The 26695-nt window shown below is 44.5% G+C and overlaps 1 protein-coding gene across 1 annotated transcript; it reads right to left on the bottom strand.

Moving 5' to 3' along the window:
• Positions 1-1720: 1720 nt before the first annotated feature.
• Positions 1721-2386, bottom strand: LOC132527881 (uncharacterized). Its single transcript, XM_060163911.1, is given in 6 exon segments — positions 1721-1778; positions 1780-1838; positions 1840-2009; positions 2012-2035; positions 2038-2148; positions 2151-2386. Coding segments are annotated over 6 exon segments (516 nt in total). The 5' UTR covers positions 2245-2386.
• Between the last annotated feature and the right edge of the window lie 24309 nt (positions 2387-26695).

Below are 26695 nucleotides of genomic sequence, written 5' to 3'. Positions count from 1 at the left end.
TCTATTTTTACGTTTGGTAGTGTATATATGTCCATGCCACTCTCTCACTTTGTCACAGCTTACCCTTCCCCCTGGCCATGTCCTCAAGTCCATTCTCTAGTAGGTCTGTGTCTTTATTCCCGTCTTACCCCTAGGTACTTCATGACCTTTTTTTTTTTCCCTTAGATTCCATATATATGTGTTAGCATACGGTATTTGTTTTTCTCTTTCTGACTTACTTCACTCTGCAGATTCTTAACCACTGCACCACCAGGGAAGTCCGCAAGTAACTTATTTAAAGGTACAAAGCTCTGTATTTTCTTGGCTGGCACATTACTACATGAAAGGTCATAATGTCACTTTAAAAGTATAGTGAATGTCAGACTAAAGCAAGCTCATGTTATTTTGAACAAGTTCCCAATTTAGAAAATGAGCTTGAAATCTAATTTTCATAATTTTGAAGAAAAAAAATGAGTAATTCCATCCCCAAACTTTTCTTTCCAAAAGCATGTTCACATTGCATTATCTAGATTGTCTGCACTGATGAAATTAAAGTGGCAATTAATTCCTATCACAGAGTCAGAGATTAAAGCTATTGTATTGAAGGATAGGACTCATGCTGTGTTCTTGTGTAACTGCATCTATTGGGACAGTGTGTTTTGAAATAGTCCAAGTTGTCTTTAAGTTAATGCAAAGCAGTCAGGAGATAAACAACTTAACTTTCTAGTTTCAGGAGGCAATTGTTGCTGGAGGAAGAAAGCTAAGTAAGCTCTGCTAAGAAATGCACGGAGAGTTCATTTATCTGCTGATCCATTTGGGGGCATTATGGAACTCAAAGCCCAGAACAATGGGCTCTATTTAACATTAAACAGCTTCTTAATAATCTGTTATTTCTTTCCATGGCTGCCGGAAAGTCCCTCGGGAGTGCAGAGTCGCTGTAGCAGTCCCCGTGAAGTTGTAAGCTACTCCCCAGGACCAAGTAGTGTTAAATATAGAAGTCACCCTAATCACCTGACTGTCGGAGAGCCCCGTGTAAGAATTCCCAAGTCTACCCTTGTCATCTCCATCTGTCTCTCTAGATTTACCAAACGCAGCTCACCGCACCGCCTGGGGTCCCCGCCGGCTCTGCCCGGCGGAGTACGCCCTTCCAGCGCAGAGGGCTGGCGGGGAGCTGGCGCCAACCGGGGCACCTGGCGGCCGATGCCTGGCCGCGACCCCTCGCTCTCCCTCCGCCTCCCCCTCTGCCCCTCTGCTGCCGACCTTTACGAGGAACTCTGCTGCGCTGCGAGACTCGCGTCCTCGCCCTGGGCGCGGGGCCCCACCCCTTGCGGGTGCCGCCCGCGACCGGGACGGAGGCGAGGGTAGGTGAACTGCTGGCCCGGCCTTGGCTACCGCTTGCTCGGTCCTAGTCCTCAGGCGCTGGCTGGGCGGCGCGGGGCCGCGGGAGCGCGGGGATGCACTCGCGCGCGCGGAAGGGGTGACCCCGGGGACACGTGCGGCCGCGGGAGGGAGCGCGGGAGGGGCCTGGGGCCGGCGTGCGGGTGGGGGTCGCCCGGGGTTGGAGTGGGCGCCCCGGACGCCAGCCCTCTGCCGGCTCCCCTCCTTCTAGGGCTCCGCCGCCGCCTGGCACAAATCGGAAAGCCTTGCCTTCCTCTGATGGAGCGGGCAGGGTGAGGGGTCGGTGCCTGGTCAGCTGGCGGGGATGGTAGATTTCACTTACACCTGACCCGCCCCACTCCTGTCAGTTTCGCCGGCAGGTCCCAGCGATGCGATTGTTCTTCCAGTAACTTTGTTCAGAGGCGGAGGGGAGGGGAGACGCCGAGAGGACCCCGGAGAGGCTGGAAAGCGACGAGGATCGGGAGGCCCAGCTGAGGCGGGAGTCCTCGGGCGGCCCCGGGGCTGGGCGCGTGGCTGGGAGGCGTCGCTGCCGCCGCCTCCGGGATGCGCTCGGCTTAGCGGGACTGCCGGGGGCTCCTGAAGGCCATTGCTCCGAGGACGCGCGGCCACCCGCTGCTCGCGCTCCCCGGGCCGGCGCCGCCGGTGCCGGAGCCGAGCGGCGAGCGGAGCTGCGGGGCGCGCGGGCGAAGGCTAGCGGGAGGGAGGGCGCGCGGGAGGCGTCTCCTCCTCGGCGAGCCATGCGTGCCACCGGCAGCTGAGCCGCCGCCGGCGCCGCTGTCAAATCTGCGCTCCGCTTTTGTCTTGTCCTCCAGTGAATGGGAAGATGGAGATGGATGTAGAGGGAGTTTCTCCGTGCCCAGAGCCCATCCCCCGCTCCCAGGGGGCTGGCGGAGCCTGCCAGGCGCCGCCACAGCCGCCGTCGCCGCCGCAGCATCCGGCTCCGGATGATCCGCCCGGCAAGAGTGCCGGCGCCGAGGACAGCGACGATCCCGAAGCGAGAGCCAGCGGCGAGAAGGACGAGAGCAAGGTAGGTCCGCCGCGTTGGCGCTGTGACACCTTTTGAACAAAACCACGGAGCTCTGGCAGCGGCTGTCACTTTAACCCCTGCGCTCCCCCACCCCCTTCCCTCGTCCGGGAGGTGGTGAGGGTTGCAGATGTAGGGAAGGCGTAAGATGGAAGGGAATCGCTGGGCGACAGTGACTTTCTGAACGGGAAGGCGCGTGCAGAAGTCCCTCCTGGTTTCCGTATTCAGTGTTCGTGCAGAGAAAAGTCTTCTGGTCCAGGCAACGTGATGTTGGGTGGAGCGCAGCACCCCGGGAGAGCGAGATTGAGAGACTTTGCTCGCCCGCACCGTATAGCCACAGCTTATGTGGATGATCTAGGTCAAGGGGAAACATGTGTTCAGGAGCTGCCAAGTGGCTTCTGAGACTCCTTGAAGGGAGGTGGCATCAACCTAAAGATGACAACAGTGGGAGCAAAGTTTGGCTCTTTTGCAGAATGGAGAGCTCTGCCTAACCCAGCTCTAAGCTGGAACACCTGCTCCTGCCCTGGCATCCTCCTGCCCGGGAGGGCAGGGGCCAGGTGCCTGGCACCAGGTGAGCTCTGGAAACCTTTTGAAGCCCTGCTGTGTCATTGTAGCCCCGGGATAGCGGCTACTGACTGTGGAGAGAGGAGCTCCTCAGGTAATTGGGTTCCAGTAAGAAATAGCTCAAATGCCATTCTCTGGTGCTGATGTTTTTTCCTGTTGAGAAAATTGTAAAGTAGAGGAAGTGGCATAGAAAATAATGCCTTGGTGTGATATTCTTGGAGTGTATTTATTGCAGCTTGGTTTCTGAGCAGGGTTTTCTTTCTCCATATACACTTGGAGTTGAGTTTTGTGGATGCTAGTGCCGGCCAGTTGTATCTCTGTGAAGTGTATACATGTGTTTGTTAATGCATTTTGGAAGTGGCTGCAAGTGTTGGGGAAAAGCTGGTTCAACAAATCAGAACCAACCAAAGAGGAGTCAGCTGAGGTACTTTCTCACTGTGGCTCACTGGAGGAAGCGAGCAAGGAAACAGCCACCGTGCCTGGTTAGGAAAGCGAGTCATGACATGCTCCTCCTGGGAGGTTGCCTGGGTTTCTGCTGGACGTTCCTAGAGGTGCTAGTAGACTAAACAGTATCCCAAACATGTTGGGATCACACTGAGTGTTGCCTCTCTGTACTTGCAGAGAGGCTTACCTTAACAAGATGGTATTTGCAAATCCTCAAAATTGTTTTGCATTTGGATACTGAGCTAAGGATTTAGATTGTGGTTTATCTACCAAGATCAATATTATAACTTATATGGCATTCTACCAAGGAACTGTCATTTGAACACTCTCTAGACTGGGCTGGGGTGATGCATACAAGATTTACATTGCCAAACTATGAGGAATCTTAATATTCTAACATCCTCAGCTTTTCAGTCGCATTTGATTTCATGAATATTTAATTCTGTCATGACTGCATATTTACTACTTTAAATGACTGCGCCCAGTTTAATGAAATAACCGTAACTGAGCATCGTATTACCTAATTGAACTTTAAGTCTCATTTGCAAAATAGGTGTGGGCAATCATTAAAATATACAGCAAGTGCTGCCATTTCCACGTTGTTGGTTCATATGCTCTGAGCATGAGAAATTCCTGCCATCAGCAAAAAATCTGTGCTTATTTGTTTCCCTTTGATACACCACGCAGACTCTCTGATGTTCTGTGGGTTGTGAGGAGTGAGGAAGCCAGTGCATGACAAATACTAGAGCAGGTGAAGAAAGGATGGACGGAAAGTGGGTTGAGTATATTTCGTTAATTAGCATGTGCAGATAATTGAGTATTCCACCGATGTGATTGGCTTTCTGTATGTCTGCAGTTTCTTGCGGTGGAAACAAAATACTACTTTTTTTGCCTCCAGGTGTTTGCCTTAAAAAATTATGTTGCATCCTTCTCCACCCAGAAATCAGCTGTGTTAACCCTTTGCTCGTCTCTGCTACTCTCCTACCGGTTCTTCTAAGAGTCTGAGGATGGTGGCTGTGTCTCAGACTTTAATAACTCTTTTTGTCTTTGATGGATACTAAGGCAAGTTATACATTGATTTTTCTTAGCAAATCCTTGTTTCATTAGTGGGAAGGCCTTTGGGTATCTGATCAAATTATTCTACTAAGATATAAATGGAAGACAAACTGGGTTAAAGTGGAATGTGGTTTCACCAAGCTGTTTCGGGTGAAGTTAGGGAGATGATCACGATAGGATATAAACACAGTAATGTACAAATGTAATATTTTGGACTGTTATATTTGTTTCTTACTCACAAGTGTAATAAAAAATGAATTTTCAGTACTATATTATTTATCTTAAATCTCCTCTTCCCGCAAAAGTGTCAGGGCATTTTTTTCCAGATTCTGGTTTGGGGTCATGATTTTATTTTCTCTTGAGTTTACCCCAGTTATCTTCTTGGAAAAGAAATTGGAGCTTAGTGCCAGATCAGCTTGTCTCCTAAATTGCAGGTTCATGTTCATATGTCCTCAGAAAGTCTCTGAAATAGGAAGGAAGGTTAGAAAACTGGATCAGTCAAGGGATTTTTTATGCCACAGTTTCATGACGTGACTGGTGCTTTCTGTTCCTAGAATTGCAATGCCTGATTCCTCTCTAGCAACTGCTCTTCAGAGAGATGCTATAGCAGCTACATGCTGTGTATGCTTTGATTCCATGAATTGGAGAAGACCCTAAATCAACCAGTCCCCTGGGCTTTAAGGCAGGCTTACCTTAAACCCTGTGAAAGGCAGTCTCCTCTCCTTGCAATGACAGGCAAAGACAATGTGATGACCCCCTGTGGGGACCTAGTGAGATGTTTCCTCACCCATGAGCTCAAGAACTTCTTCCTCATATCTGAAAAGAGGTTCTCCCACCTGGACAAGCTCCTTTCTTCCAGTCTTGCAGATGAAGATTAAATAGTCACTCACCTTGAATAAGAGACCTCCAAATCCTTGAAAGTGTTCTCAACCATGGATTGGACCATCCTCAAAACTTTCTTGCAGAGTTTCCTTAGGCCATCACATTCCATCCTTTTAGTGATGTTTAAAACCATTCTGAAATGTTTTGCTTGTGCTCAGTAAATCTAAGATGGGTATTTCTGAAACTTTGTTTGGAAAAGTTTGTTTTAAAGTTCCTTGTGTTGAGGACTAATACCCCAGTTTCTTACTCCATCTGTTATCAAGTTGCTTTCACAAATGTGTGGGTTCTTCCCCGACCCCAGGTGAGTGATGTATAAATGATTCTTTCTTGTCTGCTTCAGCTTCATGTATTTGCCCTTTTCCTGCCTCCCTCCCCCCATTTTCTCTCTCTTTCTCTCTTTCACACACACACACACCACTTACTGTGATGTTTTTTATAGAAGTGTGTATTAATGGCACAGCTATGAGGTGTCATGACCAAACTCTCTTTTGTGTTCAGCTCTCATTAAAGCCTTGGTCTGCAAGATATGTTATTCTTGTGATTTGGACTAGAGAGAGCCTGTGCTGTTGTTCTCAGTGATATTTCACTGATGGACATGACCCAAGATGCTCACCTGCCTGCATCCCATCAGTGACACTGTCCTAAACCATCAGTCTCACAGAGGATGCTGTCGGGAGTCTCTCATCCAGTTCATTTTTGAAAGCCTTTTATTTTGAAATAACTTCAGATTTATAGAAAAGTTGCAAAGACAAGAGTTCCCATATACCCTTTACCCAACTTCCCCTAATATTCACATCCTACTTAATCATGGTCTGTATATTACAATGAAGAAATTAACATGGGTGCAATACCATTAGCTAACCTCTGTCCAGTTTTTGTTGAGTGAATGTGTAACATATCAATGTTTTTCATTCTGTCCTCCCAGGACTTAAGACTTTGTTTTTTTTTACACCTGAAAGACTCTGTGAGAGGGTATTTAAGAGCCAAATTTAACTTCAGGTTAACTGTGCGCCCTGTTCCTGGCGGGTGGGCAGCTCCCGAAGTCAGAGGCTGAGGTCCTGGGGTCCTGTGCCGTGCTGCCCTGAGCCCTGTGGGAGTTACACCTTTGGCAAAACTCTTGAGTGCTGTGGGGAATGATAGTCTTCTTTTTTATTTTATCCTGAAAAACATTTCCCGCTCCAAGTAAGACAGGGTTTGTCAGTACACAGAGGACAGCAGAGTCTCAAGTGGCAAGTAGAGGAGAAAAGGCGATGGATAAAATCAAGACAGTTCACTTTGATGCCTAAACCCTTGGGTGTTTGTTCCTGGCATGAAAAGTAGCGGAAACCCTTTCCTTTCTGCATTGTACTCACCCGGGGAACTCTGATTTCGAGCACAGAAGCAGAAACTTGCCCATGTTAGGCAGGATGCCATTGTGGTCAGTGTTGGCTTTTTGATGAAGAGTGAAATCATAAATCATTTGGTCTTGGCTCCGCCTTTCACTAGCTACTAACCTCAGAGAAGATCCTACCCTTTTTAAATCTCAGTCTCTTCATCTGTAAAATAGGATAATTATAGGGCCCACCACCTATTATTTTATGGCTTGAATGAGGTAAAATATATAAAGTTCTTGATTCAATGCTTCATAGCTATTGACCACTCAGTAATTGTTAGTAATAACTGTGATGATTATTATTGCTCTTGTGGTCCAGGGTTCTGAAGAGGAGAATGAGTTGGGGCCAAGTTCACCTAGAATTTTCAGTTTCCCAGAGAATTGTGGGGCTGGAAATGATGCAGACACACTGTTCTACAATCAAACCAGGTTGGTGCTCCTTGGTCTGACTTTGCCCTGTGGGCTTTGAGATGTTCCCAGTTCTTTTCCTGGTGGGCAGGACCTTAGGAAAGAATTATTCTTTATCTTGACTTGTCAATAGACTGTTCCTTTCTCATCAGGAAAACCAAGGAAGACCGGGATGGAAGGCTCCTGCCTCCTGGCCCAGGTCCCAGGGGTACACACAGGACATTAATAAAACAAGTGGATTGCCCTACTTTTACACATTACATTTGTGACTTCTTAGAAGAAGTAGGTAGCAAATTTTAAGAGTTAAAAAAATGATTGAGATAAGAAGTTGTATCCTTTAGGGCTCTTTGGTTGCAAGCAACAGAAACTGACGTTAATTTGAGCAAAAAGGTATTTTATTATAAGGTAATCATGGAATCAAAGGAAAAGTGATAAAAGTGGTTTTGGGGAAATACTGAAGCCAGGGAATCTCAGAAGATCTGAGTAGTAGAAAGTGATGAATGGTCCCTTGAGGCCACTGACATAAGAAGAATAAATTCCAACCTTTTTTTTTTTGCCTTTCTGTCACTCTGATGAGCAGAGTCCATGGAAGTTTATCTAACTGGTCTTGCTTGGGTCAGATGTCTGTTTCTTGGTCAGGGAAGAGTGGACATCCACATAGAAGGTTCTGGTAAATTGGTCCTTTGGAAGAGGTATAGTTCATGGGGGAGAAAATCAAGGTACTGTTACCAGACCAAGGAGAATGGATATTAGGGGCAAAATAGCCAGTATAACTTCTCTTCAGGGGAGGTTGGGGGGAGGGAGAGGGAGTGGGGAGAGAAGAAAAAAGGAGAGAAATAGAGGGAAAGAGAAAAGGAGAGAACCAAACAGACAGAGACAGACAATGAGCTTATCCAAGAAACTGGAATATTTTTTGGCACTAATTTCCTACCATTTGAAAAGAAAGAATCCAGAATAAATGATGACTTGTTCCTTATTCTGATTTGCCATGTGAGACCCCCAGAATTAGGAAACCATAATGGAATACATGGTCTACCGAGTCTGGACCCTGCCCCCCACATTTTTACATGGGAAAATTGAGGCACCATGACAAGTGATTTGCCCAAACACAGAGCTGGCACTTGAAGGCCCTTTAGCCTAAGACATGGAGTCTGCTTCTGAAATTCATTCTTAGTTTCCCCACTTATAAAGTGAAATGAATGATACAGTTCACATCTGCTGAGCAGATAATCTGAGGATGAATGTGATAGGGCGCTGATGTTTTAAAACATAGACCTTCTATGGGACTCTCATGTCATTAGAATGAATATATTAACATTTTTTTGTGTGTGCCCCTAAATTAAAGCAGGTTGGTTTCCTGCTCAAATCCCTACAGCTTTTTCTTTGACTTTGAATCTTCATGTCAAGGTATCTCTGTCCTCATATTTGGATCTTAGGTCCTACAGAAGGAGGCACCCCAGGCCGTGTGTTTCTCACTGTTGGGTGGCAGATGTTCAACTCCTGGGCACACACACTGTTCCAGCACCAGGCCTGGCACACAGTGGGTACCCAGGGAATAGCAGGTCCACTGACCCCTGCCTGGCCGTGTCCATTCAGCACATCAAGCCCTTCCTTAGATGCTGGGATTACAACACTGAAAGAGGGAAGCCCACAGCTTCATGGAGGACACACACCTATACACAGACCCTGATGCTCTAAGGAGCTGAGGGCCACAGAGAAGTGAGAACAGGAGCTACTTGCATGGAGGCTGTGTGGAGTGGAGTCTTGGAGGAAAAGGAATGCTGGGAATGTAGGGAGGGCGTCCATGGTCATAAGGGCTGAGAAGTAATCAGAAGCTCGTTGTGGGGTCTACGGAGGTTTGACTGGAGGTGTATTTCTTGTGGAGGCCACATGACAGGGTGGCAGGAAGTTTGGACGCCCTCAGATAAAGAATAGGTTCAGAGTGGAGGTTTGAGACTGTTTCCACGGCCCAGAAAGGCTCCCTGATGGGGGAATTTCATGGATCCATACATGTCTCCTCTATTTCAAGGAGACAGAAATAGAATTAAATCCTATTTATTGTGTGACAAAGAGATGACATTACATCATTGCCTGAATAAAGGACATGTAAGCACAGAAAAAAGAACAAATAAATAGAATTTATTTCAGAATAGAGTAACCTTTCTTGAGAAGGAGTAGGTAGAGCCTTCACCCAGCACGGCCCCCAGCCCTGAACCCCTGGTTCTCAGGTACATCCCATCCAGTCCTGCCTGCTGGCCTTACTCTCTGCATCCTCTGTGCACCTCTGTGCACGGATGCTCAGTGTCTGGGCACTGCTTGGGTGCCCGGACGGCAGCCTGTGCTCAAGGGAGAGGTGTTTTTACTGAGATGCTCTTCCTTTCCTCACGGTGCAGCCTTGGTGGAATTGAATGAAATCAGTGGTGAGAGGGTCCATTTTCTCAGAGTAGAATGTTGTCTTGTGCATTTTTTTAAAGCCTTCTTGAGCTCAGCCAGAAAGGTACCTGGGGGCACAGCAGGTACAGCCGCTCTGCCTCTCGTTCTTTACAAGTGGGGCCATTTCACACGTTTTTAAGGTAAAGTGTTGGCCTAACAGGCACTGGAAGTAGCCAAGTGGAATGAGACTGTGGGACACCTAGGGACACTGGCCAGTGAGTGGCTTCCTTTTTCTTGGTTTGCTCCTCCAATAACTGAAGGCCCACATCACATCCCCTTCACAAAAACTAATGGCTGGTCAGCCCCTCCATTCTTCCCAGGCTCCCATCTCCACCCCTTTCGCAGGCTTGCATTCCCCTCCCCAGGTTAAACCCCCTGTATTTTATAATCTATTTTCTTTCTAAAGAAAGATTTATTGGCATATCATTTATAGATGGTAAAATTCACCCTTTTAAAGTGTACAGTTCAATGAGTTTTGACAAATGTATACATCTGTGTAGACACCACCCCAAACAGGATATAGAAGGTTTTCATTACCCCCAAAAGGTTCCTCTGTGTCCCTCTGCAGATAATCCCCTCACCCCACCTTTTCCATAATTTCATATAAATGGAATCAAATAGCATGTCGCCTTTTGCGTCTGACTTCTTTTGCTTAACAAAATGTATTTGATATTCACTTACCTTGGTGTGTATCAGTGGTTGCTTTTGCTTACTGGGTCTTATCTCGTTGTTTGGATGTGTATTGTTTATCCATTCACCTGTTGATGGATATTTGGGTTCTTTACAGATTTTTGGCCTTTGTGAATAAAGCTTCTATAATTTTTTTCTTTCTTTCTTTTTTTTTTTTTTTGTGGACTGTATATTTTCATTTCTCTTGGGTGAATTCCCAGGAATGGGACTGCTGGGTCGTATGGTAAGGATGTTTAACTTTACAAGAAGCTGCCAATCTCCTTTCAAGAGCAGCCATTTAAAATGTGCTGAGACCGTGCATTTCCACCATCCATGCATGAGAATTCCAGTTGCTCCACGTCACTGTCAACACTTGCTATTGTCAGTATCTTTAATTTTTGTCATTCTAGTAGATGTGTAATAATGGCCCATTGTGGCTTTAGTTTGTTTTTCCCTGTTAACTAATGATGTTGAATATCTTCTGTGCCTATTTGTTATCTGTATGTTTCTTTGGGGAAAAGTCTGCTCCAATATTTGGCCTATTTTAAAATAATTGGGTTGTTTGTATTCTTATTGTTTTGATACAATTTATTATTTTCACATAGGTTTAGGCTCCAGAAACCCTGGTAGGAGTTTGAACAGGTTACAAAGCAAGGGACATTTTTGAGTTTCTTTTCTTGAGGGTTGTTGGTGAACTAACACTTACTGGGCGTTTATCCTGTGCCAGTCATGGAGGAAGGTAGATTCAGATGGGGTCATCTCATTCCAGGCTCCATAGCGACCCTGCAAAATAACTATTATTAGCCCCGAGGTCACACAGTTAGGATATGGCAGAGGAAGGCCTTACATTTAAGTCTGTCTTACTCTTACTTCTTCCACTTCACCAGGTGTGACTCAAGGCCTGTTCTCCACAATTTCCCCTTAGTTTCCCAGCCCAGTCTGCTTGCACTGCTCTGGGTGTTGTAAAAGCAGCCCTCAGGTGAAATAACACTGCTGCCACTGACGTGCAAATCAGGACATTGAGCTTAGGGCAAAAGAGTGCTCCCAGTTTTATTTCAGTCCTGAAAAAATCCTATCCACTTCATAAGGTGGAAAAGTGAGAATTCTCCAGAGACATGGAAGGTTTGAGGTATCATTTATCTGTCAGGACCCAAGGATGTCCATCTCTCTCAGGTAAATCTCGGTGCTGTGGGTACCCAGAGGGCCAGGGTGGGACTAAGCCCTGGGAATCAGAGCTCAGTTCAAACCCCTGTTTTGTTTCTACGGGCTGGAGGAATATGGGCAAACCCTGTGAAGGCTCTGGTTTGGATTCTCTTATCAGTAAAGATGATGGAGAAGGCCCCCCTTACCACACCTGAGCGTTGTGAGGATTGAAATAACCAGTAGGGGGACCAACTTGCTCCATCTCAGGAAATCCTGGGTCCCAGGTAAACCAGGACAGTTGGTCATCCTGATTACAGGACACCTGTAAAGTGTCTGGACCCTTACAGGCTCTCAGAGCTGTCACTGTTGAACGGGCTTCGGGGCATTCTCTCCATGAGTATGAAAATGACTTAAGGTGTTTCAGAACTAATGAGGCCCTGTGAAGGATTCCAGGTTCTCCACATTGGCTTAAAAAATAGTTCAAAAGCACGGCTATGGATTTGCATTGGATGAATAGCATCACCTTTCCAAGTAAGTGGCTGTAGGACTTTTCAAGGCAGCTCCCCAAGGCCTCCAGCCAGGAAGTAAGTGTGCTTTAGAAAGTGAGCCCAAAAAGTCTCCCTGGCTGGAGGACCAAGGGCTCTTTCAAGGACGGCCTGCATTGGCAGGACAAGAATCACCCCAACAAATAACTTTTTAGAAATCACATAGTTGGTAGGGTTCGCGTCACAAAGAATCAGGCTCGGTGTTTCCCAGGAGGTTCTCAGTTAGGAAGAAACTGCTCTCGTTCGGAAGACAATGGGACTTGGGTGCTGTGACTGAATCTTGGCTCTGCCCCTTCTAATGGACCTCTCAAAGAGTCACATTTTCTTTGAGCCTCAGGGTCCTCAACTGTGAAATGGTTTCACTTTTCTAAGAACTGTCTGAACTAGAAACTCAAATTTGATAGTACTTGGGCAAAGCCTTTTGTAAACTCTTACACAAGTTTGAGTGTGAGTGTCTGTGTGTATGTATGTGTGTGTGTAAGTCTCTCTGGTTTTGTGGGATAAGTGAGTTTCCCCCATGATTTTCTGGGACCCTGTTTAAGAAATTGATCAAAAAAGTATCTCATTGGAGTTAAAGGTGCTGTGAGTTGGGGTCCATAGGAGCATGTGGTCTTTCTGGGAAGGGTGCCCTCAGATGGCACTGGGTGGGGTCAGGTGTTTGGAAGGCCCACGGGGCTGGGTTTGGGCTGTGATGTTCCTCTGGAGACATCGCTGGCTGACCCAGACAGCTTGTCCTCTTGCCACTCTGTCTTGCTTCTTCTTTGGATGACAGTAATACCAGCCTGTGGCCAAGACATTTCCCTTGACCACCTGCCCCCTACCCCTTCGCTTAATTCCTACTAAGCCTTCAAAATTCAGTTCAAGGAAGTGCTCCCTTATTAGAACCTTCCCCTGTCTACCGCATAGGTCAGGTCCCTGCTGATAGGGTACTAAACATTCCTTTAAAATTAAAAAAAAAATTTTTAGTGAAGTATGGTTGATTTACAATGTTGTGTTAATTACTTCTGTACAGCAAAGTGACTCAGTTATACATACACACACATATATTCATTTTTATATTCTTTTCCATTATGGTTTATCACAGGGTATTGAATATAGTTCCCTGTGCTATACAGTAGGACCTTGTTGTTTATCCATTCTATATATAATAGTTTGCATCTGCTAATCCCAAACTTCCAGTACTTCCCTCTCCCACCCCCTCCCCCTTGAAAACCACAAGTCTGTGCTGTATGTCTGTGAGTCTGCGTCTGTTTTGTAGATAAGTTCATTTGTGTTATATTTTAGATTCCACATATGAGTGATATCATATGGTATGTGTCTTCCTCTGTCTGATTTACTTCACTTAGTATGATAATCTCTAGGTCCATCCATATAGCTGCAAACGGCATTACTTTGTTCTTTTTTATGGCTGAGTAGTATTCCATTGTATATATATATATACCACATCTTTATTCATTCATCTGTTGATGGACATTTAGGTTGTTTCCATGTTTTGGCTGTTGTGAATAGAGTTGCTATGAACACAGAGGTGCATGTATCTTTTTGAATTATAGTTTTGTCTGTATATATGCCCAGGAGTGAGATTGCTGGATCATATGGCAACTCTATTTTTAGTTTTTTGAGGAACCTCCATACTATTTTCCATAGTGGCTGTACCAATTTACATTCCCACCAACAGTGTAAGAGGGTTTCCTTTTCTCCACACCCTTTCCAACATTTGTTAAGTGTAGACTTTTTGATGATAGCCATTCTGACCCGTGTGAGGTGGTACCTCATTGTAGTTTTGATTTGCATTTCTCTAATAATTAGCAATGTTCAGCATACATTTTTAATTGTATCGTTAGCTGTTTAATGTAAGCTATGAGGATAGGGACCAGGCCTGTGTTTTCCATGGCTATTTCTCCATGGAGAAATTCCATGGAGTAGTACATTCCATGGAGTAGGCCTTCAACTATATTTTGACCAATAATTGGGTATGAATACTAATTTCATACAACCTTTTACCCAATACCTACTTTCTGGCCCAGAATGATCTATGTCCTCATGCAACACACATTCTAGTGGGAGTGACAGATACTAAATTAGTAAACAACTGAATAAACAAGATAGATAATGAATAAACAACTAAATAAATCCTGACACCAGTGGCCCCCTGGCTGTCAGGTTTCAGGCATGTTTTTAGAAGCCCTGATGAACCCTATTTATACAAGAGCATCAGCTCAGGGCAGTGAAGAAATAACCATCATCCAGTTTGTTTCCTAGAGTTGCCGTCTATCTTACGGCTTCAAAACCTGGCCTTCTCCTCTGCTTCTCTCTACTTCCTCTGCAGAGTATAAGTTCTCCTTGTCACATTGGCATCGGGAAATCACAGCATATATGCCCCCAGCCCTTTCTTGTGGTCAGGTCATGCCTCTCTGGTTAAACTAAGTACACTTTCCTAATGAGTTCAGCCTTAGTCTTGGGAGCAGACATTCAGTTGTGGGTGGCTGGCAAAGTGAAGCTGGTGCTGTCCTTGCCCTGGGCTTACAGCTTTCCTCCAAAAACCTTCTCACCTGCACTCACCAGACACTCAATCCTCAACACCCTCCTCTTCAGTTTCTAGACCTGCATTATCCAATATGGCAGTCATTAGACACATGTGGCTATTTAAATGTAAATGTAATTAAAATTAAAAATTCAGTTCTCCATTTGTCTAGGCATACTTCAAATGGTCAAAATCTCTAAGTCTAATGGCTACCATTCTGGGCAGTGCACGTAGAGGACATTTCTGTCATTGCAGAAAGTTCTACTGGAGAGCAGTGTGGTAGAGGGTGACTTCATCTCTCCTGGCCTACCCTATTTGACTGAAATCCCTCTGAGATGCTCTGAAACCAATCCTTTGACAAGGGTGAAGACTTTACAACTTCCTGGGGTTTGCTTTAGGTTCTTGGTGAATTACTTGCTAATTGTTTTTGAACTACCTGTATTGTCGTGTATAGAGGCTGCTTAGAGCAAGATCTCATTCATAACCTTTGAGTCATGGTGTTACTATTTTTATCTAGGTGTTCCAGTGAATCTTGGTATTTGTCCCCTGCCATTATAGAAAAAGTCTCTGGTAAAGTGGTTCCAAGAGATGGCTTTTCTATTATCCAAGTTCAGAGCCTTTATTAGGGGGGAGTTGAACCACACTGACACTTCCTCTTTGCCATTTACTGATGACAGTCGTCACACTGTGGGGTTATTGTGATGGTACTTATCAGATACACAGGCAGAGAAGTCCAGTGTCATTACAGAACTCCTATGTTTGCAACAACCATTCAGGGAATAATTTCCAAATTATATAATGGATTAAGAGTACTAAGTTCCAAAGTTACACCCTTAAGGTGTTCTATCCTTCTATCTCACTCAGTAAAATTCCAAGTACATTACAATTAATAGTGGTTTCAGGGATGGATAAATAAGGAAAAGAGGATATGAATTTTAAAAGTCTGATAATAAAAGCTACCTTTTCAGTGCTTCTTGTATTACATTTTTTCATTCGTGAGTGAGAAAAGTGATCTTTCTTGAGGTTGGAGGAAGGACTGGGGAGTTAGTCCTTAAAGATTCAACTATGGGGCTTGCTGCGCCTTTGTCTAGCACATTTCAGGAGTGTCTGCAGGAAAAGAGCTGGGAAATGGCCCCAGGGAGGATTTGGTGCTTCTGCTCCCTTCAGCAAGGATGAAAATTTGAACGACACCTGGAAGTGATTTAAAACTCTTTTATTTACACATGCAGTTAGCAGGGTGGCCCCTGGGCTCCACAGTCAGAACGTGGCAAAGCCTGGAAATGGGGTGAGGGTGTGAGTGCTCCCTCAGTCCAGCTGAGGCAGGTCATCTGGGCCTGCGCGTGAGAGCACAGCTAATAGAACAGTAGTCCAGAAAGAAAAAGGGACAGGCCTATGTCAGTAATAACGACATCTCTTTGGTATTTTTAGGTAGTATTTAAACAAGTACTAAAATCACAGAGGTATGGAAAGAACATATTTGCCAAAAGTTAGAGTTGTAGGCAAGGTAACGACAATCTCCTGTTAGCTGTTACCTTCTTCTTTCCTTCTTTCTGCACTGAGGACAGGAGTCCAGCTCACTCCGGAGTCCTGAACATCAGGCAGGCTTATGTGTCACCCCCGGGATGCTGAGGGCTCATGTCTCACCCTTGGGATGCTGAGGATGCAAAGATGGGATCATGGTGGCTGTGATATCAACAGTTTCAAGCCCCTTGGAACCTAACAAGGTGCACATACAAGGGAAAATCGAGTCACAACTAGGTTTTTAGTCCCTGGGGCCTCCTTGCTGTAACCGCGGAGGCTTCTCATGCTCACCATTCACAGGTGTGTAGTGAGCGACCTGTGCGTCGCTGTAACAAAGACACTCAGCTTGGAGTCATAGCCTAAGTGCTAGGCAGGCACCTGTCCATTTTTTCTCCTATTTCAGTTTTCAGACAATTTTGGGATTCCAAGAAACATCCTCATTCGCGGCACAGGCCCTGAATTCTACAGGGATTTTGTCTCTGTGTCACTGTAGACATGTCAGATGTTGCCTTCTTGGTGAGGATCCCTCTGGTGAGGGGAGTAGAGGAGAGAGAAAAGGAGCTTCTGGAGGGAAAAGCAATCCCAAGGACCTAGCATTCACAGCTGCTGTGATGTTTGAAAATATACGAGAAGTTCTTATTCTGATACATCAATTTAACTGTGGCCTGGAGCTGAGATTTGCATCTCTGAGGCCATCAAATGTAGACACAACAGTCCAGTAACCACACACTTGGCTCCATTATTTAGTTTCATTTTTCCCTTTTCATTTTCTCTTCAATTGTGTAAGAGACACTGCAAGTTCTCGAAAGGGTTAATTCCACGCTGGGTTAAGTACTAAGGTTTAACCTTCTTCAGGGCCAGACTGAGAGTGTCTGTTTAGTGCCAAGTAGGTAAAATGGAGTCTTACAGAAGATGTTTCAGCTGAGGGTCACAGTTCTCTCTAAAAGACAGTCTGGTTTTCTGCTGATGATTCATCAGAAAAATGAGCCTGGTAATTGAATTGGGGATTTAAAGGGATCATAAGGAAAACAGCCACATCCAACTGTTGGCACTGTCATGAGAAATTCTGTTAATGTCAGCGTGCGAGCCAACACTCCATCGCGGGTGGACCCTTCAGTGGATGCAGCCTGCTTAGTTTCCGGTCCTGATCAGTTACAAGAGTCTGTCCTTCACTGCTGCGGAGTCAGGGCAGGCTGCGAAGACACCAAGTTGGAAAGGGGGTCTCTCTGTGGATGCCTGTGATGCAGATTTCCTCTGGGAGGAAACCTGGGCACCGCAGCAGAAGATGACAACCAGAGAAACTAACTCTGAGGAATTTTCTGAACAAAGTATTCTCCTTTTTAGTGGGGGAGTGATGAAAACTGGGACAAGACATGTAGCCACGTCCTCTCAGAAGGGAATAAATTTTGCTTCCACCTGTATGGATAAGTTGGTTTGTACAGTTTGAATGAAATAACCATCTTTTGACAAGGTAAAGGTCTGATCTTCTCTGGAGCAATGGTTCTCAAGCGGGGACAATTCTCTCCTCCCTTTGCCCCCCTGGAATATTTAGCAATACCTGCAGATATTTGGTTCTAGACCAGGGGTGGGGTCCTCCTGGCATCTTGTGGGTAGAAGCCATGGACACTGCTACATTTCCTGTGATGCACAAGACCCCACAGCAGTAAATCATCAGGCCCCAAACGTCAGCAGTGCCAAGGCTGGAAACCCTGATCTAGAGAATGTTCTAGATATTTGGATCGTGTCTTCATATATACTTCATGAGGATAGTATTGTGAGGGGAAGCTTTAAACAGAATGTCTAAGGCTTTTCCTTGTTACAGAGTTGTCAGGACTCCCAAATCTGTGAATTCATCCTTTTGTCAGATCTAATTCTAAGAGGCAAGTCTGAGGAGAAAATTCTTTACACCAAGAATTCCAAGCATTGTCTTTGCTTTTAATAAAACTGATACCCATTGAGACTCTTTCTATTGCCTTGAAGGTGGAAGATTGGAATCCTCCTCCCTAAAAATAATTTTCTTAGACTGTAACAAAGATTCTCTCTCTCAGTGCCAAAAAATACATGCTTCGTGTTTCCAAACCAGTGAATTCAAATCCTGTAGCTGTTATACTTGTATCAAATTTTGCTACAAACATTTTCTATCTTGTACAATGTGGATTAATCCATGCTTATGACTTTTCAAATCAAGAAAAACATTGTATCCCAAACAGTTTACATGTTTTCATTTTAAAAACACACTGTAAGGCTAAGTAAGAACAGTTAGCTCTGTAAAGTATTGGTGTCCAACTAAATAAGTCATGTTGGAAAAAAGACAGCTGCTTAAACTTGCCCAATGGATCTAAAAACTGTTAAAAGTATATGAGCAGTCCAGATTCCATTTTTAATTTTGATAAGCACGAGTAAGGAAACTCTTGGTTAACAAGGAAAATTCTGCTGACTCCACCCTAAATCTTAAATGATCTAATGTATAAAATTTATGTTAACTTTATTAAACCAAGAAATTAACTCTCAATCTGTGTGAGGCGCCAGGGAAGGGCTCCACATCAGATAACACTTGCTGAGCCCAAGGTGAGAAGTGTGAGTGTGATGCTTTATTTCAGAGGTTGGCAAACTTTTTCTGCAAAGGGCCGGATAATAAGTATTTTTGGCTTTGTGAGCCATACAATTCTCCACCTCAGCTACCCAACTGTGCTGTTGTAGTATGAAGGCCATTACAGACAACCTACAAATAAATGGATGTGGTTGCACTTCAATAAAATTTTGTTCACAAAAACAGGTGCTGGGCCCCGTTTGGCCACCAGACCCTAGTGTGCCCACCCCTGCTTAACTCACCCCAGGCAGCTTTATCACAGGCAAGTACAGAGTTCCTGTTATGTTTTTTGCAATGATGAGGATTATTTATGGAACTGCAGGACCACCTTCAAAGACTCCAGGTGGGGAATCATTGCAGGATGTGCTTAAGTGCTGGTCTATAGACCATCAACAAGGTAAAAGGCAAAGGGTACCTTACACACACTTTTTATTAAAAAGTGATGCAGTGTTCATGAAAATGATCTCATAGGGTCTGTTAGGTTACTATAAAAATACCAAGTCATTTTTTAATATTTGCTAGATTTCAGATTTGGTGAAGATTTAGATTGGGAAAAAAAGAAATCAGCCATTTCAAATGAGGATCCCCTGATGACTGGAGCTGTGCAGTGGCCTGCTGGTCAGAGTGGTGGATCTCACACAACGGTCGTCAGACATCCTGGCTTCTGACCCTGGTAGTAGTGTGGCACAGTCTTGTTCAGTAGGTTCTGGGCCTTCCTGACGTAGTTTTCCATTGTGGGGCTCTGTTGCTAGGCCTGGTCAGTGTCAGCTGATATGAGGTCAGAATGAGTGAGGGTTCCTAAAAATGTAAAGAGAGAAATGATTAGTGATCATGCCAGCGTGACCAGACACTGTGACGCTTCCAACCAGCTGGCCAGTTGCCCTGTGAGGCAAGGAGAGATTTCCCCCACTTTACCTTAAGTGCACTCAGTCAAGAAAGATAAAACTGCAGGAGTTTTGTGTGAGGGTTCTCAATCATGGGGTGGGAGACGTCCCGCATACCTTGCGGAGCACAAGCATAAAAATGCCCTGAGTCTTCACTTCATGTGACGTGTGAGGCTCTTAAGACAGAGTCTCTGATTCCCTGAATGAAGTTTCTACTATGATTAATTAGCCCTGTTTTCTTCAGTTCTCACAACCAACACACATTTCACACAACTCATCTGGGTGGTTCTGGATCAGGGTCCCTCATGAAGTTGCAGCACACAGATGTCAACCAGAACTGAAGGGATCTCAAGGCTTGACTGGGGCTGGGTCATTAGCTGCCAGTATGGCCCAGTCATGTGGCTGGAAAGGCAGTGCTGGTTGTTGGTGGGAGCCTAAGTTCCTTACCAGTTAAATCTTTCCATACGGCTACTTGAGTATCCTTCCAACATGGTGGCTGATTTCTCCCAGAACAAGCGATCCAAGAGAGAGGAAGTTGGAAGCGACAGTGTCTTTCTGACAGACTTGGTCACACTTGGTCTTGTGTGCAGTACTCTACTGGTTACACAGGTCAGCCCTATTCAGTGCGGCAGGGGACAACACAGGAGTGTGAGTACCAAGAGGTTGGGATCTTGGAGGTGGGCTCCTCTAGCGAGTTACTTGATTGAAAGATTCTTCAATTAACTATCTGTTTTTAGTTTTCATTTGCATGAAGATAGAAACTTCAGCAAAGGTCCTTTTTGAACCTATGGAAGCCATACTAACCTAGGCTTTTCATACAGAGACGTAAAACTTAACATGTATCTGATGGGTACGGAATTTTTTTCTGTGCCATTGATAGCCCCTGTCAGATACGCTAGCTGGACATCCTAGTGGATGCTGACTGTTCAGTTAAAAAAAATTCTCCTAGAGTGTTGCAATTATGTACCTAGATTTTTTTTGTCTCTTGTGTAAGTATCCCAACTGGTCTTATTGACTCAAATCTTTCATGTAACTTTCCTCTCTGGAATCTTTATTAGTTAGGAGAGGCAGAATTGTTGTTCAAAAAGAAACACCTAAAGATGTATAATATCTCAAACACTATAAAACTTTCTCACTAACGTCACAGTCCAAGATGTGTGTTTCCCAATCAGTGGTGGCTTTTCTTCCTGCAGTGAGTCAGGACACCAGACTCCTTGCATCTTGTGGTCGGGCATTCTTGAAGGGCAAATTGTCACATGCATCCAGTCTGAGAAAGGGTGGGGAAGCCAAGGTCATTTACATTCTGCGGGAGAGCCTTTGCCAAGGCTCTGACTGGTCCACAAGGGCCAAGAAATGGAGCAGCTGAGTCCAAAAATGCACAGTATAGTGTCAGGAGACTGATAGATCCCCAGTAGTTATTGCTACATTAATTTGCTTATAAAAATATCAGTTAGGGATGCAGCAAGCAACAGACAATTTGAAAAATAGCTATAAAACCAGAGTTGACTTTTCTCACCTTATAAGTCTGCAGATTGGTGGCTGTAAGTATTGTTCAGGGGCTCCAAGATGTCAGGCTGTAACCTCTGTGATGCTCTGGGCTTTGCCGTCACGTGGGCAAGATATCTTCTGCAGTCCCAGTTGTAATATCCATGTGCCAGGTGAGAGCAAGAGGAAAGTGTCAGCTGTGCTTTTTTCTGTTATCAGGGAAACAGAAAAATTATGCAGAGATTCCCCAGCAGTTTTGCACTGGTGTCTCCTCGGCCAGCTGTGTCACACAACTGTCCCTGGCTGCAAGAGAGGCTGGAGAAGGACTATTTAGCTTTCCCAGTTGCAACAGAAGACCTGGGCAAGGACCCTCTCATAGTCTCATTTGCGGATGGGGGCAGCGTGGGAATGAAGGTATAAGAAGCATAAAACAGGATGGTGCTGATGTGAAAGCAGAGTGGGAAAAAACGACTGCACAGGAGTGGGGCTGAGACTAGTGACCAGAGAGGAGACAGTGTCTGAGAAAGATGCTAAAGAACGGATGATAGGAGAGGAAAGGGGGGGTGTTTCAGGTGGTAGAAATGGGATGCAGTGATGTGGGCGTTGTATGCATTACATGTTTGGGACTTGGTGGGTACTTTGTGTGTGTGTGTGTAAGTTGGGGCATGATGTTGGTGGTGGTGGTCGAGGAGTGTTAATACTGGAAAGGCAAGTTGGAACTAGATTTTAAAGGGCCTTGTGCATAGCAGAAAGCAATTTGGACTTGATTTTGCAGGCGAGTGGGTGCCAGATGGCTTTGCACAGGGAAGAGATAACGAACTTCTGTTTTGAACTGGAAGGAGGAAGTATCGGATGCAGGTTAGGGATGATGGGGGATTGGGCTAAGGCTGGGAGGAAATTAAGAGGAGACAGCAGACACCAGAGGCATTTAGGTAGTGGGCATGGCATCACATGTCCTGAATTGCTTGAAGAATAAGAGAGAAGTAAGGGTTCAAAGTAACCCTGAGATGTCAGCTTGGGTGCTGATGATGCCCCTGAGTAGAGAAGGAATCCTGGGAAAGGGGATGGTTGTTGGGGTGGGGGGTGATGTGCGTGGTTTTGCGTACACAGAGCTGCGTGCATCCAGAGGACTTCTGGGGGTTGGAGTCTATTTCTACAGGCCAGGAGAGAGCGTGGTGGAAGGTCCAGGTACAGAGCAATAGCTGAGATAAGCCCAGGGCCACGGGAAGAGGAGTGGATGCCAGAATGAAGGGGCAGTAGAGGGTGAGGACAGCCAGGAGGGTGGGGCATCCCCAGGAGCTTTAGAGACCCTGCAGGATGTGGGGAAACTGATGATTCTCACCTCATTTAACTTTTCATTTGCTGTTTCTCTGACATGTCCCCCATTTTGGAAGGTACCCTTGTCTACACCCTAATTTACTGATCTGACCCTAATAAATTTATCGAATTTATTTATCTGAACTGTTCCACTTTTCTACTTAGTTTTGTACAAAGTAGCAAGTCACCTTCCCTAAGAGAGGTTTTCAAACATAAGAGAACTACTAGAGTTTTTTTTGACTACAAAAGCTATATATGTTCATTTTGAGAAAAATCAGAACATATTCATAGGTAAGAACAAGAAGAGCAAAACTCTCATAATCCTACCACCCAGCAGTCACCACTGCCTGTATCCTGGTGTGTATTTTTCTAGACCCGTATTTTTAGATACACACACAAATGCATACACAATGAAACATAAACAGAATGCTCCGTGTATGTAGTATTGCAGCCTACTTTCTTAAATAACGCAATATAAAATATTTCTGTGTTAATATGCATCTAGCAGCATTGCTTTTCATGGATGAATAATATTCTACTCAATGTCCATATAAGTATAAGCAGTTATTTCCTTAATGATGGACTTTGGGTGACTTCTAGTTTTCCCCTGTTGTAAACAGGGCTGCAGTGAACATTGCCTGTAGATAAATGTTAGTAGGTAAATGTTAGTGTTAGGAATTGTCTTCAGGATGAAGGTTAGAAAGGAATCACTGGTCTCCCCACATCCTTTGGAAAGTTGTCCTGAGCTCCCGCCACAGCCCCAGCATCTCAGAGGCCCCACCGTGGCCATCTCCCGGCTCCTTACAATTCATAGGAAGGACCTGTTTGCTCTTCTCTTCACGTGACTTATTTTCATGAGTCAGAGGGTTTCCTCAGGAGCCCCCAATGTGTCTGGAGTGTTGTGAAGGGAGAATCAGAAGCAGGGGTCAAACAGCACAGCAGCTCATCCCAAAGGACAAGCTGATGACCCGTTTCCAGTTAGGGACCAGCTCATCACCGGAGCACCATCAGCCTCTGAAATCAACAAGGGAAGAGACAGGTGAAGTCGCTGGGGTGGGAGATTTCAGTTAGTTCCCCACATGAGATCATTTCCTGTTAGTGGAGGCTTTTAAGCTTTGCATTGTGTTCCTGGCTGTGACTCGGCAGTGGGCAGTGTTATCTGGAGACCTTCAGCATTTTTTAGAATCTCCTTTGGCAGAAGTGGTTAAGTGAGCTCACGTTAGAATGAGACGTTCCTCCTGGTGACCTCTGGGCTGTTGGTAAGTGTACGAATTCAGTCTTCACCCCGGGAGAGGTGCCGCTACCCAGGTTTATTGTACTTTGTTCAGGTGATTACCATTTAAGCCTCTTTTCTGTGTATGTTCGTGTGAATCACTCCATAGAGTAGATTGAAATCTGAAGTTATTTTTCCACTTCAATTCCTTTGTCCATGAATAGCGCTTCTGTGAGAAAAGAGATCAGCGTTGTTGATTGTTGCTACTTTTGTTTTCTTAGAGTTGGGAGCTCTTTCTATCAATATGAATTCCACTTCTTTATGAAAGATCAGAGTGGGTCACATGTCATCTGTGCATTCAGGCTTACTCCAAATGACACCATGGTCCACCTCCTGCAGAAATTGCTTCGATTCTAATCTGGTTCTTCATTTCTTATATTTTGGGCTTTCTTTAGAAATATTTTCCTGTTTCCTCTTTCTTTAGGGCTAAATGCCTTAAGGAGAAAGTATAGGCGGGCAGCCGAATAATTTTTTCCTCTAAATAAAAGATCACAGAAGGTGCCTGAGGAGATTTAGACCCCGGGAAAACTAAAATGAACATTTTAATTCCGTCAGCTGGGACTATTTTACTTTTTTGGGAGGCAGTTTGAGCCTCTTCTTTCTTTCCTTTAAGTATTTGGTCAGTGAGAACTAATTTAATTTTATAATGCTACCACGATGGCAGAATGTGATTAATAAATGAAGAAAGTGGGGGTTTTCAGGGAAATATGACTGTATCATGTTGGATTTTTCAGCATGAAGCTTTTATTTGGTTGTGGGAAAATATTTAAAAGGTAACCAAGTTCTGCCTTTTTGGATTTCATATGAAAAGCATAAAAGGATGGAACTGCCAACCACCCTCAAAAGTCCCTGTTTTTTTGTGCCCTTGACTCTGTCTTTTTCCAACACTGGTATGTGTGTTTGTGGTCCTTTCCCCTTGACAGCAGTAGGCGTCAGAGAGCTGCGTATCCTTCCTTAAAAAAAAGTATTGGTTTCACCAGAAAGGGAGCATTGTGAGCAACACCTAGTCATTTGGAATCAGTGAAGAGATGCACAACAAGGAGACAAAGCTCTTGGAACTGTGACTTTCGAGACCTGTGGTCTATACCTGACGGACTGGAAGTAGCGCTGAGGCCTTAGGCAACGCTTGCCACCCTGGGCTTTACCCTGCGAGTAGAGGAGCTCGTCTGAGAGGCAGGGATCCTAACTTTTCACTTACAGCCTGATGCTAATTTACTAGATTTATTTGTATAAGCAAGATTTTCTCATGTTTACAATAATAGGAATACATGCTTTCAGATTAGACACATTCAAGTAAGCATTTAGTATCAAGGATTATAAAAGTTTCTTAAGTGCCCCTAAATGCTCTGAGTGTAATGAAGTGTCACTTGTTTTTTAAATTAAAGTATAGTTGATTTACAGTGTTGTGTTAATCTCTGCTATACAACAAAGTGACTCAGTAATACATATATATATACATTCTTTTTAAAATATTCTTTTCCATTATGGTTTATCATAGGATACTGAATATAGTTTCCTGTGCTCTTCAGTAGGACCTTGTTGTTTGTCCATCCTACATATAAAAGTTTGCATCTGCTAACCCCAACCTCCCACTGCATCCCTCCCCCAGCCCCCTCCGCCTTGGCAACCACAAGTCTATTCTCTATGTGTGTTTCTGTGTCTGTTTTGTAGATAAGTTCATTTGTGTCATATTTTAGATTCCATATATAAGTAATATCATATGATATTTGTCTATTTCTGACTTACTTCACTTAGTATGATAATCTCTAGGTCCATCCATGTTGCTGCAAATGGCATTATTTCCTTCTTTTTTTATGGCTGAGTAGTATTCCATTGTATATATATACCACACCTTCTTTATCCATTCATCTGTTCATGGACATTTAGGTTGTTTCCATGTCTTGGCTATTGTGAATAGTGCTGATATGGACATAAGGGTGGTTGTACTTTTATGAATTATAGTTTTGTCTGGGTATATGCCCAGGAGTGGGATTGCAGGATCATATGGCAACTCTATTTTTAGTTTTCTGAGGAACCTCCATACTGTTTTCTATAATGTCACTTTTGAAATGACAAAACAAGTCAAAATTTGTGAAATGAATTAAGTGATTATTAAAATTGACTCACTCAGTGGTGAACGAGCCCATGGGAGGCAAATGATTACATGGCTGAGAACTCAACAGGTACACAAGGGGCGTCTGGGAAAAACTAAGAGGAAAAAGACAGACCTAGGCATAGGGTCCCTTTCTGTTGTGAGTTGGCAGATCCGCAGCAGAAGAAGTTGGGTGAAATGTAGAGTCTTCTAGAGAGGGCTTGCATGGGTTTATTGTTCTTTCCCATGTAAGGCTTCTCTCTTATTCCTTGTTCATTTTTTACCTTTACCCCATGACACCCCCTGCCCTTTTCAGCTCTTCTCTTCCACATAGGCACCGACTTTAATGTGTTGTCCTTAAAGATACCCACAAAAATCTGTTATCTTGTTTTGTGTTTTATACTATCGTTCACCTTTGGTTTTTTTATTTTACCCCAAGACAATGTCTTAATATCTGCCTATGCTTTGTGTACAGCGGTTTGCTTCTAACAGCTGCGTGATACTCCAAGTGTGCGTCACCATATTTTGCTGGTTCATCTCCCTAGTGGGAGGCATCCGGAGTACCTTGCACTCCCAGCTACAGCAGGTAGTGCTCCGCTGTGTCAGCATGGCTGTGGGGCGTGTACTCGGGGTTGGGTTGACACATGAGGTAGATACTGCCACGTTGCTTTCTGGAATGGTCATACCTCTTTATCTTCTATAAGTAGTGTAAGCAGGTTTATGAGACATATATATGAGAATCATTCGTAACATCACTTGAAATTTTCCCCCTTTCTAAATTGGCCACCCTACTGACATTTAGTTTCATTCCTCTTATTAATAGTAAATTTGAACACCTCCTATGTTTCTTAGCCATTTGGTTTTCCCCTTCTGTGGGGTGTGTGTGTGTGTGTGTGTGTGTGTGTGTGTGTGTGTGTGTGTGTTTAATTTGGGATGATTTTTGAAGCTGCCCTAATTCTTAATAGCTTCCTTGTCTATCTGAAGGAGTGAACTGTTAATCTCATTAGTAACTTAGTCTTAGTAAAAGCAAATGATTAGTAGGATCTCTCTTCCACCCTACCCCCACCCTCACGAGCTAGAGTTAAAGTCTTT

This window comes from Lagenorhynchus albirostris, chromosome 10, assembly GCF_949774975.1.
Source record: "Lagenorhynchus albirostris chromosome 10, mLagAlb1.1, whole genome shotgun sequence".
Classification (NCBI taxonomy): domain Eukaryota; kingdom Metazoa; phylum Chordata; class Mammalia; order Artiodactyla; family Delphinidae; genus Lagenorhynchus; species Lagenorhynchus albirostris.
The sequence above is the reverse complement of the archived record's forward strand: the minus strand, read 5'-3'. Positions and strand labels throughout refer to the sequence as shown.